At 45.6% G+C, this 14,820-nt stretch overlaps 1 protein-coding gene across 1 annotated transcript in view; it reads right to left on the bottom strand.

Annotated features, from left to right (window-relative positions):
- The window catches only part of TM9SF3 (transmembrane 9 superfamily member 3), a 110,202-nt gene extending 104,483 nt beyond the window's left edge, over window positions 1–5,719 (bottom strand). The window contains exon 1 of the mRNA XM_075348827.1: window positions 5,467–5,719. Within this exon, the coding sequence (XP_075204942.1) occupies window positions 5,467–5,538 (72 nt within the window). The 5' untranslated portion in view covers window positions 5,539–5,719. The remainder of the gene's footprint in view (window positions 1–5,466) is intronic.
- Between the last annotated feature and the right edge of the window lie 9,101 nt (window positions 5,720–14,820).

The following is a 14,820-nucleotide window of genomic DNA, read 5'->3' as shown; positions in this document are numbered from 1 at the left end:
ACGCAAGAGCAATGCGATGCTTCTCTCGCCCCAAAGACTTGAATGGGTGCGAGTGAAACAAGATCACATTCCACCCGCAGCATGCTGCAACTGTTTTTTCGGTCTGAGAAAATAATGGCTCGTGGGAGCTGCCCCATAGAGTAATATTGGTCTGAGTGGAATGTGATATTTTTATCGCATTCTACTCGCTCCGTATTACTCGCCGTGTGTGCTGACCCTTAGGAGTGTGTATCCCCCCCCCCTCCATGTCATTTTGTGATCGGAGTAATGGTAAACACCAAGCCAGGAGAATTACAAAACACGGCCAAATAAATGACTACTTGTGTCACTAGCAATCTTGTAATCGGTAAATCCCAACCTAAAGCCTGATGCACAGACCGGCCGTGGGTTTCCTGACCTGAACAGCTTCAACAAGTCCTACGACTGTCAAGTTCGAGTTGTTTGGGGGTTTCAAAAAGCTTCCCACACAGCAGAAATTAGGGCATGGTGCGGATTTTCAGAATACACTACTTTTAATCAGATTCATATCTAAAAAGGAAACCAAAAAGCACTAGCCATACCTTTTTATTTTGATAGGCCCCCATGTCAGTCAAATAAAAAGGAATAACTACAAATTATCTTGAGCAGGGATTTAGTAAACAGAAATCTCAACAATTTTAACACTCAGTAGGAAATGTTCCTGAGATCTAAAGGTGATTTCTACAATATTGCCAACAAAAGAACAATGACTGACACTTGTGCATGTGGCAGTTCCTTACAATGCTCCAGGAAGTGTGCGTCCCAGCAGTCAGGTGTGTACAGGTAGGCAGGGAACAGGCCACAGGTTAACACTTATGTGTAATCGCAGGGGAGATCATAAAACGCCTATATAGCTTGTAGGACATGCTTGGGTAGTTTATATATAGCTTGCATATCGGTTGAATACAACGTTTAGGTCAGCATTCACCCCTTAGGCTGCTTTCACACATCCGGTTTTTGCACTGCGGCTCAATCCGGCTGTAAAACCTATGCAACGGATGCAGCGAAAAAAACGCATTCTTTGCATAAGTTTTTACATGCGGCCCGTCCATTTTTTTCCCGGTTGCGGCACGCTACTGAGCATGCGCAGTGGAAAAAAACGCATGCGGCGGCCAGATGCAGTTTTTGCCGCATTGCGCCGCATCCGGCCTACATAGGCATGCATTGGAAAATTCGGCGCAATGTGGATTTTTTTGCCAGGCAACGTTCGATCCGGCTGCCACATCGTCTAAATCTGCTGTATCCGGCAAAAACCGGACCGAACGCAAGCCCATGCGGCACAACCCAGCACTAATGAAAGTCTATGCAAATAAAACGCAACCGGCGGCAAAAAAAAAACAAAACAAAAACCGGTTGCGTTTTTTCTGCAAAGTGCCGGATTGTGCCGCACAGCAAAAACCGGATGTGTGAAAGCAGCCTTACAACTGCATTGAGTATGTAAGGCACGATCGCAGCAAAGCTACAACAACATGTGAACACAGCTTTGAGGTAGGTTTATAAAAATACTCAGATCAGTAGCACAGACCCTCCTGGAAACAATAGGCAGACTATATGAGGCCGGACGATGGTAGTAACAGTTCACACACACTGCAGGTGTCTACCGAAAGTAAATGGAAGTGTAACGGGTACAGAGACAAGCTCCATCGACAAACAGTGATTGTTACAGGCAGAAAAAAAGAACCATACATACATATATATATATACATATACACACACATATATATATATATATATATATATATATATATATATATATATATATATATATATATATATATATATATATATGTCCACTCGGATGAGCATTTTTTTACTGGTCCAAGCAATATGTTACCAGCCCCCCTATAAGTTGGAGTAATTCACGCCACTGTGCACATAGCAACAGAGCCACTTATCGAGAGCAGGACAGGTAGCGGCAGCTTTGCACGGGATGACATACCTGGACGTAGCCAGGCTCCGATCCATGCTGTCGTCCGTGGTTCGGGCTGCAGAGATCTAATGACCAGTTCCCTTTAACCATGTGCCTAAAGCTTCCTACTTTGCACTTGAACGATCAGTTTATGGGATGAAATAATTGATAAAAATTAAAGCACAAATTTCTGGACATAGTGGCCAGTAAGGACACAATCTGGAGAATTATAGACATGAAATAGACAGATGCCAACGCAAAAGTGCGAGGACTCCCTGCCTCCTCACATTCTCCCAGTCATGCTATGTAAGTAGATAACACAAACTAGGCTGGTTACATATCATGGACTTCAGATTGGGCAACAAGAAAGCTTAGGGGCAAATCTCACACATTTGGGTACAGTCATAAGGAATGGTTTAAAGAATCCAGATCATGACAGATCAACTCGCCAACAGTTCACAATTTATTCTTTTCCCTTAGGCTTACGCCCTCCATTCACACTAGATGGCTGTGTGCTAAATAAAAGTTTGGCCAATCGGTCTGCCAACAGCCATCTCTCCCATACACAGGAGCACTCAATCGACAAAGCCCCAGAATCTCTGCCGCCAGTTAACCCCCAGGGGAACAAAACAACAGTTAGTCCAAAGTCGAACATGTCCGATAGACATACCCCTGAACAATTGGTTGGCCAGCGCTAGGACAACCCCTTCTGATTCCAGGTTTCCCTCAGGTAAACTAAAAAATAGCCTTAACTCCCCTCCCAGCGCCATTTGGGCTCACGTGACGTCACTAATCAGCACCAGCTTCTGTCTCCCCACCTTTGGACAAGCCAGTTAAATGAAGAGGAAGTAGGCTTTTTTTATCTTACCTGAGGGAAACGTGGAACCTGGGAGGGGTTGTCCTTGTAGTGGACAATCATCCTTTTAAAGATCAAACAGTCTTTTGTGTCTTCGTGCTATCCATGAAAAAACTGACATCACATGGACAGCACTGCTACTAATATTTAATTGGACACATCAGAAGGGTTTTTCTGTCATGGATGGAAACTTAGGATTTTTATTGATGCATTGCCATTATTATAGGAAACCAAGATGATGTATACTCTGAGATGTTAAAGTATAAAAGCAGATGCCACACGGACGTGAAACACGGACATAGAGGTGACCACATTGATGAAGAGGTCCAAGCTTTTTGGATGAAGCTCAGACAATATTTTATAAGCCTGTATGCACTTAGCCTGATATTGGCCCTCCATGAATTCTCCCCCACCTGACAGGACATTGGGCCTGTGGGGTAAAATAGCCAGAGTATATCATGCATGGGTGCCATTCTAATTATCAGGGCCCCTCGCCTCCGCAAATATACCATCCAGTGTGCAACTCTGTTACATCTCTGCCCATATTCGAGTGGATAGTAGGTCACTAAGGGTTTAGATGACTCTCCAATGACAGTTGGAGAGTCCACACCTGAGGCTTTTGTTTTGGGGTACATGAACCTGTCACAGTGATCTCTACCCTCTGAAAATATGGGAAACCGTGGTTGAGCCGGGTGCTAAATGTGTATGAGAGGTGGGTTCAGAGAGCCATCTGCCAAACGAACAGCTCTCTGATGTGTGTGCCAGCTTAAAGCCATCGTGAACCCCAATAAGTGTGGCAATAGAAAACACTGAGCAAATCCAGTCCAAAGGCTTGTGGTCTATGTGTGCGGATTGAGAATACTCACCTAATCACTTCACCCATGATACCCTCCAGGCAAAACCATACAATATAAAGAACCAGATGGTTTCAATTGCAAAACAATGGATCCTACTGACCACAAATAATGGCGCATTCACAATGGTCGATCACAGTAAAGGCCCCTTTACACACAGACTTTCTAGCAATCCCACCAGCGATCTCAATCTGGCCGGGATCGCTGGAAAGTCTCTAACAGTCGCTGGTGAGCTGTCAAACAGGCAGATCTGGGCAACGACGCAGCAGCGATACAAACCTGCAGTATGGGCTGGGTCGCTAACGATATCGTTGTAATGGTGTCAAACACACCGATACATGCTGCGCAGCGGGAAACAAAGGACCAGAGTGGTCCTGAACGACTTGTAGCGATCAGTGACCTCACAGCGGGGGCCAGGTCGCTGATGCATGTCACACACTGCAATGTCGTTGGGGAGGTCGCTATTACGTCACAAAACCGGTGACGTTACAGCGATATCGCTAGCGATGTTGCAGTGTGTAAAGGGGCCTTAACGTTAGTTTTCTGATAATTCCTCTGTGTGCATTCATAGGCCACCATGGACAGGCCAACGTAGCTGTAGGTGAAGACTTCAGGCAGCCGCAAATCCAACAGAAACCTCATGACTGTCCACCCATTCTCTATGGAACCAAGAAACAAAGTGCTCTACTCCACCATCTCTGGCAGTGGTGCGCATGCACGTCCACCAGCCCACGCTGCAGAGCCCTGTTTTGGGATTGGTGAAGTTCAAGCAATAGGAAATCTATCCCATGGGGAGGTGATACCTTCTAAGGATAGGAAATCCCTTTAAATGGAACCTGTCAGGTCCAATATGCAGCCAGAACCACGAGCAGTTGTGGGTGTATATTGGACCTGACAGGTTCCCTTTAATGGCACAAATCTCTGCAGGCTCCAGACTTGCTCCTGGGACGTCTCATCTAGATCTTATTCCAAAATGTAAATACAAACCATTCCTGTGTATCCAGAACTACCCATCCCCCGCACTGAAGGGGGTCGTCCGCTCGTGGCTTAGGGAGTCTTATCCGTGCCATGTCCACACAAATGCTGTTTCCTTACCAAACCGTACACTGGTTACAGCCCTGACGGATTATTATGGAGAGGCCTCTATAGGAGTACACTCACGTTTACAAGTTACCCTCTTATGGGATAACGTTCCGATCCCTGGGGGTCCGCACGCTATGGCCCCCAGAACCGGGCTCTGATCATTGTGTCATATGTACTAGCGCTCTATTCTGGCCAATGTGAGCGCCGGGGTCGGTCAGCGCCGCACTCAGCTGGTCTTCGGCTCCTCCATTAGAATATATGGAGCAGCGGGGCACATGATGGACCTCGGCTCTATCCAGCTCTGGGGATTGCTGGGGGCCACAGCTGTAGGACCCCCCCAGAATACTGAAAGTTATATCCTCCCCCCATGGAAAGGGGGACTTCACAGTACCCTGATCCACAGCCAGCCCCAGAGCAGGGCCCAGCCGGCCTAGGGGGCTCCTCACCCACCTCCGCAGCTTACACATGTTGTTAGTAACCTCAGAGCTGACAGCCGCACAGGAGCCGCTGCCGTCACTCACCCGTGGCCGTCCTCAGGTGGCTGACACCAGATAACAGCAGCCGGTCTGAGTGCACTGCGATGTAACAATGCCGGCTCTGCAGGCCGGGCCGTGTCCTGTGACCGCGCACAGGCCCAGGTGACCGGAGGAGGCCGCGACATGACGGCGCTGTCACCCGCACAGGCCTCCCCAGCGCCACAGGCCGGGCGGCCGCACCCTCCCCCGTGTAACGACCGGACCTCTCACCGTGTGTTCGTGCTCATCCGCCCGGGCGCACAGCGCCGACAGGCCGAGCAGGAGCAGCCGCAGCGCCCTCATCCTGTGTGACCGCTGGGGACAATGTCTCGGAGGATCCTCGGTAAAGCCGCCGCCGTCCTCCTGCCGCCGCTGCAGATCCTGCCCTGTACAGACACCCGCCGCCTCCTCAGCGGCCGCTCAGCCACGTCATCCGGCCACGGAGCTCACAACCGGAAGTGCCTCACCTCCTGCCAGCATCCCGGAAGTGCTCAGTGTGCGGGCAGGGGGCGGGAGCAATACCTGGGTGACCGGGAGTCCGCCCTGAGCGGCGAGGGAGCGCGCACCTGAGCCACCGGAGACCGCGCACATGACCGTACCGGGAAGCACGCACCTGAGCCGCCCGGGAGCGCGCACCTGACCGTGCGGGGTGTTCACACCTGAGCGGCCAGGTGTCCCGTGCTCCACGTCACGTCACTCCCGCAGCGCGTGCACGTGGGGAACAATCTTCATGCATGTACCGGGTGTCCCCAAAAATAAAACAAGGTCCTATATTATTTTTTGCTCGGAAAGATGCTCTAGGTCAGAGGGCAGGGGTCACAGCTCGGCGGGGTGTGCGGGCCGCAGAGAAAAAGAACATTTGGGACTGAGGACAAAGTGACATTTTTCTTGATACCATATTTCTTTTCTATAAACTTTTTGATCACTGTTGTTGAACAATATTTGTTTATTATAACAAATATGCACTTTTTTTGTTTAAATAAAAATATATGTTTTTTGATGGTAAAAAATGATGCTTTATTTTTATGTATATTTTTTACATTTTATTCCCTTTTTGCAAGTAATATAGTTTTACAATTAGCATCATAGGGTAATTTTGGCCAAGATCTTGTAGTAATGTTCCCATCCTTTTTCCAATACTGTAGTAATGTCCCCATTCCATAGTAATGCCCCCATCCTGTAGCAATGTGCCCTTCCATGCCCCCATCCTGTAGTAATGTGCCCTTCCATGCCCCCATCCTGTAGTAATGTGCCCTTCCATGTCCCCATCCTGTAGTAATGTCCCAATTCCATAGTAATGCCCCCATCCTGTAGCAATGTGCCCTTCCATGTCCCCATCCTGTAGTAATGTCCCCATTTCATAGTAATGCCCCCATCCTGTAGCAATGTGCACTTCCATGTCCCCGTCCTGTAGTAATGTGGCTATCCTGTAGTAATGTCCCCATCCTTTAGTAATGTGCCCTTCCATGTCCCCATCCTGTAGTAATGTGACTATCCTGTAGTCATTTGCCCATCCTGTAGTAATGTCCCCATCCTTGTGGCCATCCTGTAGTAATGTGCCCATTATTGTCCCCTTTAAATAATATGCCCATGCAGATCCTCGTCTTTTAGTAATGTCCTCTTTACTGGTCCTCTTCTTGTAGCAATGTCCCATCCTGACCAGACACACACACATTCTTCTCACCTGTCCTCCATTCTCTCAGCATCCTCTTCTTTGCTTCTTGCGGCCCACAGGTACATGGGCCCGGTAACGATCATGGCCAGTGCAGGGGCCGCCGCTGTCAACCCATCTGAAATTCAGATGAACATTTTGCCGGTGCTGTGCAGAGTCAAGCTCTGTCTGCACAACTATTCCAATGGTAACCACCGGCCAATCAGAGGCAAGCAGCTGACGTCATACTCATCAGCTGCTTGCCTCTGATTGGCTGGCAGCTGCCATTGGAATAATTGTACAGAGAGAAGTTGACTGCGCAGCGCCAACATAAAAGTTAATCTGAAATAAAGCATTGACGGCTGCGGCCCCTGTATCGACTGCGTTCGTTACCGGGTCCACATACCCGTGTGCCGCAAGAAACAACCTGAAGTGCCGCGTGTTTGAGACTCCCGTTCTATGGCTTATTTTCACAGGATGTCTTATATTTTCCCATGAACAACAATTCACATTTATTCTTGAGCAAAAAAATCAACATTTCTTCAATCTGGTTCAGATACACATTTTCTTATCTCATCTGCTGTTCTCATGGTGCAGAGCCGTCCTATAGTGGTGGATACATGCCATATTTACAGAGGTTTGAATTATGTACTTAATTTATTATTCTCTGTATATGCTGAGTTTGCCCCCATAAGAAACTGTCCAAGCAGCTAAAAAGTTTAAAAATCCTACTAGGGCTAATTTTCGGGGAAACATTATTTTGGTTTAGAAAAGATCTCCAGCTTGGAAATGCATGAAATCTATTTTTTTTATTCCAAAATTAAAATCCAAAGTACAGGACTTGATCCAAAATATTAAGAGCAATTAGAAATGCAACGCGTTTCAGATAAGCCATATGCTCTGACAAAGCACATCTTATGTTTCATAAAGGCTCACTTTTAACCTTTAGGGGATAAATAACACAGGTGGTATAATCAAATAATCCCAAATGAAGGGGAATTTAGTACCAAGCTGTGGCAGTATAGTACCCGAAAAGGCTTTACAAAATGTGTACAAATACAAAGTATGCATTGATCATTAAATAGTAATAAGAAATTGTGAATCAATTTTGTGTATTATATACCGACAACAAAATAATCATTCCAATGGAACACCATTATAGTCACATGATATATACATGTATTAGATATAGTAAAGTCCCCCTTTTTCTGTCTCCATGAGTTAACTGGAGTCCCATAACATGAGACATCCTGTTATATCTATGATTCAAATATAAATACAACCGATTTTGCAGCGAAAATTTAAAAAAAATAAATAAAAAATTCAAAAAAAGAGAGGGGAAGGAGAAAGGTCTTAATATAAGATAGTTTATAATAATACATAATCTCTCGTCTTGAATTAAATCCATAAGGAGAACATGTGCCTAAGTTAAATATCCAAAACGCTTCATGATGTAACAGTTTTCTCCTATGGTTACCACCACGGCTGCAAAAAAACACCTTTTCAATACCTGAAATTTTAAGAGTAGAAGTGGATCTGTCATGAGCATTAATAAAATGCCGTGATATAGAAGATAGATTGGTGCACGGAGTTAAAGAGACAATGTCAGTGGCATGCTCTGAAAATCGCTTCTTAAGCGGGCATATACTACAGCCTACGTATTTAAGATTGCATTCAGTACATTACAATAAATAAACTGTATTTTTCGTATTGCAATTGATGTACTGTTTAATATCATGTGTCACACTGGAATCATGATTGGAAACATTTTTTGATACCTTTGCATGAGAGCAAGTTCTACAGTTTGAGCTGCCACATCTATAAAAATTCACAGTATCAAGCCATGATTTAGTGTGGGAATTTACAGTAAGGCTATGTGTGCACGTTCCGTTCTATTACGCAGCGTAATAGTCACTGCATGTGCGTCTCAGAACGCAGCCGAAAAGCTGCGTTCTGAGACGCATTCGGCAGAACGCAACGTGCGCACATTCCTGCAGAATTAATGCGTTCTGGATGCTTTCTCTGCCATGGGAAAAGCATCCAGTGCGGTCCCACTCGGCTCTGCTGCATCCCCATAGACTTGCAGCAGAGCCAACTGGGACCGGAATGTCAAAAAGAGCACATGGCTGGCTGCGGGAGACAGCCGCACGATCAGAATGAACTTCACCCGACTTCATTGTGATCGCGCGGCTGTCTGTGTGCTGCGGCTTGATTTGCGGTCACAGGTGAAGGATTCACCTGTGACCGCAAATCTGAGTGACTGCAGTGAGCCACGCGATCACCGGTGCCATCACTCAGGTTACCCGCGGTCAGCTCGAGTCCTCCACCAGAGACCTGTGGCCGCGGGTAACCTGAGTGACGTCCCCACACACATCCCGACATTACCGCCGACATCCCCGCACACATCCCGACATCCCCGCACACATCCTGACATCCCCGCACACATCCCGACATTACCGCCGATATCCCCGCACACATCCCGACATTCCCGCACACATCCCGACATTCCCGCACACATCCCGACATTACCGCCGACATCCCCGCACACATCCCGACATCCCCGCACACATCCTGACATCCCCGCACACATCCTGACATTACCGCCGACATCCCCGCACACATCCCGACATCCCCGCACACATCCCGACATCCCCGCACACAACCCGACATTCCCGCACACATCCCGACATTACCGCCGACATCCCCGCACACATCCCGACATTCCCGTACACAACCCGACATTACCTCCGACATCTCCGCACACATCCCGACATTCCCGTACACAACCCGACATTACCTCCGACATCCCCGCACACATCCCGACATTCCCGTACACAACCCGACATTACCTCCGACATCTCCGCACACATCCCGACATCCCCGCACACATGCCGACATCCCCGCACACAACCCGACATTCCCGCACACATCCCGACATTACTGCCGACATCCCCGCACACATCCCGACATTCCCGCACACAACCCGACATTACCTCCGACATCTCCGCACACATCCTGACATCCCCGCACACATCCTGACATCCCCGCACACATTCCCGCACACACCCCGACATCCCCGCCGACATCCCCGCACACATCCTGACATCCCCGCACACATCCCGACATTACCGCCGACATCCCCGCACACATCCCGACATTCCCGCACACAACCCGACATTACCTCCGACATCTCCGCACACATCCTGACATCCCCGCACACATCCTGACATCCCCGCACACATTCCCGCACACACCCCGACATCCCCGCAGACATCCCCGCACACATCCTGACATCCCCGCACACATCCCGACATTAGCAGGAGAAGCCGCCGGAGCAGTGACAGCCGTGCAGCTGATCGGTGAGTATGAGAGACGGGGGGAGAGGGATAGACTGACAGAGAGACAGAGACAGACTGACAGGGAGACACAGAGACCGACAGACAGACAGAGAGAGAGACCGACATTACAACCAATACGCACAAAAGAAGTGACATGTCACTTCTTAGAACGCGCGCTTCGGGCAGCAGCCGAAGCGCTGCGCTTTAATACGCCACGTGCGCACGGCTCCTGCACAATCTTCATAGATTATGCAGGGGACGCAGGACGCATGTAGTTACGCTGCGCTACAAAGCGCAGCGTAACTGCATGTAATTACACAACGTGCGCACATAGCCTTAAGTAGCTTGGGGAGATAATATTACCAATGGTTCTTGCTTTTTTGACCACTATCCGACACCCCGAACTTTTTTTTTTTTTTGTACGGTTTCATCCTCATATAAAATAGACAGTGCTTTTGTAATAATCGACTTGATCTGATTATATTGTGGACTATATTGCAATGATACAACAGGTATATTTTTCTCAGATTTGGAAGATTTAAAAAATGTATGTATTTTTTTGCCATTGTTGTTATTATGGGGGATTTTAAATCTGAATTAGAGTCAGTATTCAACATCTCTTCTCTTGTTTTAGTAGAAACAATCCAATTAGCTCTCTCCAATGTCCATGGAGGATAACCCCTAGTTGAAAGTCTAGTTTTAGAATTGTTCAGCTCCTGATCAAGACTCAAAGGAAAGCTGCAGTTTCTTTTAATACGCGTGTATTCACCCACAGGGATTGATTCAATAGTATGTCTTGAATGACTGCTGTTTGCGTGTAATATAGTATTACCTGCACATGGTTTAATATATGTTGATGTGCTAATTATTTCTCCCAGCACACCTGTGAGATGAAAATCCAAAAAAGAAATCGCAGCAGAATCATGAGTATGTGTAAATCTGAGTTTATATGGATTACTGTTCATGTAAAAAAGAAAATCTGGTACGGCAGATCCATCACTTCCCCAAATGTTGAGTAAATCTATCGATGTATCTGCCGTACCAAAAAACGCATGATGTGAATGGGTTCCTATCTGAAAATATGAATTCATGTTCCCAGAATGCCAATGAAGGGGAATACTTCGCACCCATCGATACGCCCCGGGATTGCAAATAATAGTTGGCATTAAAAATAAAAAAAAAATATGGCATAAGAAAAAGTGTGACATGTAGAATATAGTTACATAAGTCAATACTATAATCACTCTTTTCGAAATGAAATTGAAGTGCCAATATTGCAATCTCGGGGGGGTATCGATTTATATAAGGAGGTAACATCACAGCCCAACCATGAATATTTTTTGTCCCAGACTTTATATTGAAAACTCTCCAATACTTCTCATGAGTCTTTTAAAAATCCCAGAGTGTTTTGTGCTAACGGCTGGAGGAGAGAGTCCAGCCATTCACTAAGATGTTCAGTAACAGAATTAATACCAGAGATTATTGGTTGCATGGGTGGGGGGTGAACGTTTTTGTGTATTTTCGGTAGCCCATGCATGAAAGGTGCACTAGGATTTTCCACTTTTAAATAGTCATGCTGTTTCTGACTTAATACACCCAACATCAAGCCCTCATCAATAATTGTATATGTATCCATATTCAGTTAAGGAAAGGGATTGGTCTTGATGTGTAAATATGTAGATTTATCTTGTAAAAATGTTTCCATTTGTTGTATATACATATCTGTATCCATCACTGTGACTAAACCGCCTTTATCTGACATTTTGACTATGATATTCTTCATATTTTTATATCATGTAATACTGATAATTGTTTAGAAGAAAGATTATATTTACTATTATATTATATTACTAGATCCTATGCCTGATCGATTGATATTGTATAGTTTTTTAAGCTCATTTTCTACATATATTTGAATTTTTTCCATACCTTCAGTACGTGAACTAATGGGATAAAAGTAAGGATTTTTAGTTTTTTATTCTGTTTGATTACATTTTTTATCCACAATATTTGATTCATGAGACAGATCATTCAGGACACAAATTATCATGTGACTATAATGGTGTTTCATTGGAATGTTTATTTTGTTGTCGGTATATAATATACAAAACTGATTCACAATTTATTATTACTATTTAATGATCAATGCATACTTTGTATTTGTACACATTTTGGAAAGCCTTTTTGGGTACTATACTGCCACAGCTTGGTACTAAATTCCCCTTCATTTGGGATTATTTGATTATACCACCTGTGTCATTTATCCCCTAAAAGTTAAAAGTGAGCCTTTATGAAACATAAGCCATATGCTCTGACAAAGCACATCTGATCTGAAACGCGTTGCATTTCTAATTGCTCTTAATATTTTTGATCAAGTCCTGTACTTTGGATTTTTATTTTGGAATAAAAAAAATTGATTCTATACAGTTGGAAGCTGGAGATCTTTTCTATTTCAAGTCCTTGCACCAGCAACGCTGTTATCCTTGCTTCTAAAACAGGGAGGTGTTCCTATACAGGTGAGCTGGTTAAAACCCTTTCTTCACTATGTTTTTGGTTTGTTTTCCCTAAAGTCACCCAGAACTAGTTTAGGCTGCCCTGGGTGCTGTGTCCATACAGTGTCGCTGAGCTTTATTCCTTGTTACAATTTTTTAATCAATTCAGCAAATAAACGAACATTTAACCAACAAAAAAAATCTAGAACATGTAAAGATGTTTATGTTGGGACTTAACGGCCACTTTGGGTGCGATACCAATTGTGCGGCCAAAGATTGCTCTGTGCTTCTGCTACATCACAGTCTAAAGGCCCTGTCACACACAGAGATAGATCTGTGGCAGATCTGTGGCAGATCTGTGGCAGATCTGTGGCAGATCTGTGGCAGATCTGTGGCAGATCTGTGGCAGATCTGTGGCAGATCTGTGGCAGATCTGTGGCAGATCTGTGGCAGATCTGTGGCAGCAGTGAAATTGTGGACAATCAGTGCCAGGTTTGTGGCTGTGTACAAATAGAACAATATGTCCATGATTTCACTGCAACCACAGATCTGCCAAAGATTTATCTCTGTGTGTGACAGGGCCTTAAGGCCAGTTTCAGATATCCGTGTTTAGTCAGGTACAAGTCACACGCACGGTTATGGTCATACATGTGTCACACGTGTGACATCCATGTTTGCATACGTGTGACAGGTACCGGAGAAAACACAGGTCTGTGAAAGAAAAAGATATGTCATATTTACCTGCTTTCTTCGGCTCTGCTGCCTCCCGCCCTGACCGCCACTCATTATATTCATCGATTATTCAGCGCACTCAGGACCTGGAAGCAGGAGCAGCGCGAGGACAGCACCGCCGAGGACAGTACCGCGGGGACAAGTGAGTATTCTGGAAGCACAGTGACATCCAGGAGGTCATTAGAGTTCCCAATGAACTCTGATGACATCCTGATGATACCCGCGCTACAGCTTCACGGGTTCATCAGAGTTCATTGGGAACTGTGACTCGCGATGCTGTTCCCGCGATGTTCCGGCTTCCAGGTTCTCACTACCCACACACACACACACACACTGAGCACATATACACACATATGTATACACACATAGCAGACACACATGGATACACCGAGCACACACACACATAGCGCACATGCATGTATACACTGAACACATACATACATACATACACACACATACTCTGCTGTATACTCACTCAGCGATGCGGTCCCCGGTACTGAAGTCCCCCGCGATGCTCCGGCTTCCAGCTCCACAGGGCACTGAATATTCAGTGAGTATAATGAGCGGGGGTCGGGAGCGGGAGGCAGCAGAGCCGGAAACAGCATCGCTGGAGAGAGGTGAATATAGAAAATATTTTTATTTAAAAGACCCGTGTTTTCTCCGGTACGTGTCACACGGATCACATCAGTTTGCAAACCGTGTGACACCCGTGCTGCCGGAGAAAAAACGGACATGTCTGCGTGTGTGCGTGGAGGGTAATGAGGGGTTACACTGCACGTGTGAAAACACGGAAGGGGGTGAGTAACAGCATATAATAACATGGGTACGTGTGACATCTGTGTTAAAAACAGATGTCACACGTACCTAAAACACGGATGTCTGAAACCAACCTAAGGCTGTGTTCACATGTTGCGTTTTTGCTGTGTTTTTTTCATGAGTTCTATGCAAATTAAAAGCTGCTTTTTACAGAACCAGCAAAACCTATGATATTTCAGAAATCTCATGCGCGCACACACACACACACATTTGCCTTTTGTTTCTTGACTGAAATGAAAAATTGCTGCGTTTTTGAAAGAAACAGCGTGTCAATTCTTTCTGCGTTTTTGCAGTGTTGTTTTCACCATTGAAATCAATAAGTGGTGCGAAAACACAACTGTTATGTTTGCTGAGTTTTTGCTGTTTTCTTGGTGAATGAAACTAACTTTATTTAACCCCTTTACAACCAGACGATTTTGCGCCTTACGTTTTTATTTTTCACCATTCTTCTTCCGAGAGACGTAAATCTTTTATTTTTCAGTCAATATGGTCATGTGAGGGCTCGTCAAAAAACGAGCTGTACTTTTAAATGAAACCATGAGTTTTACCATATAAT

Source organism: Anomaloglossus baeobatrachus, chromosome 5 (genome assembly GCF_048569485.1).
Source record: "Anomaloglossus baeobatrachus isolate aAnoBae1 chromosome 5, aAnoBae1.hap1, whole genome shotgun sequence".
NCBI lineage: Eukaryota > Metazoa > Chordata > Amphibia > Anura > Aromobatidae > Anomaloglossus > Anomaloglossus baeobatrachus.
This window is presented reverse-complemented; position numbering and strand designations above follow the sequence as displayed.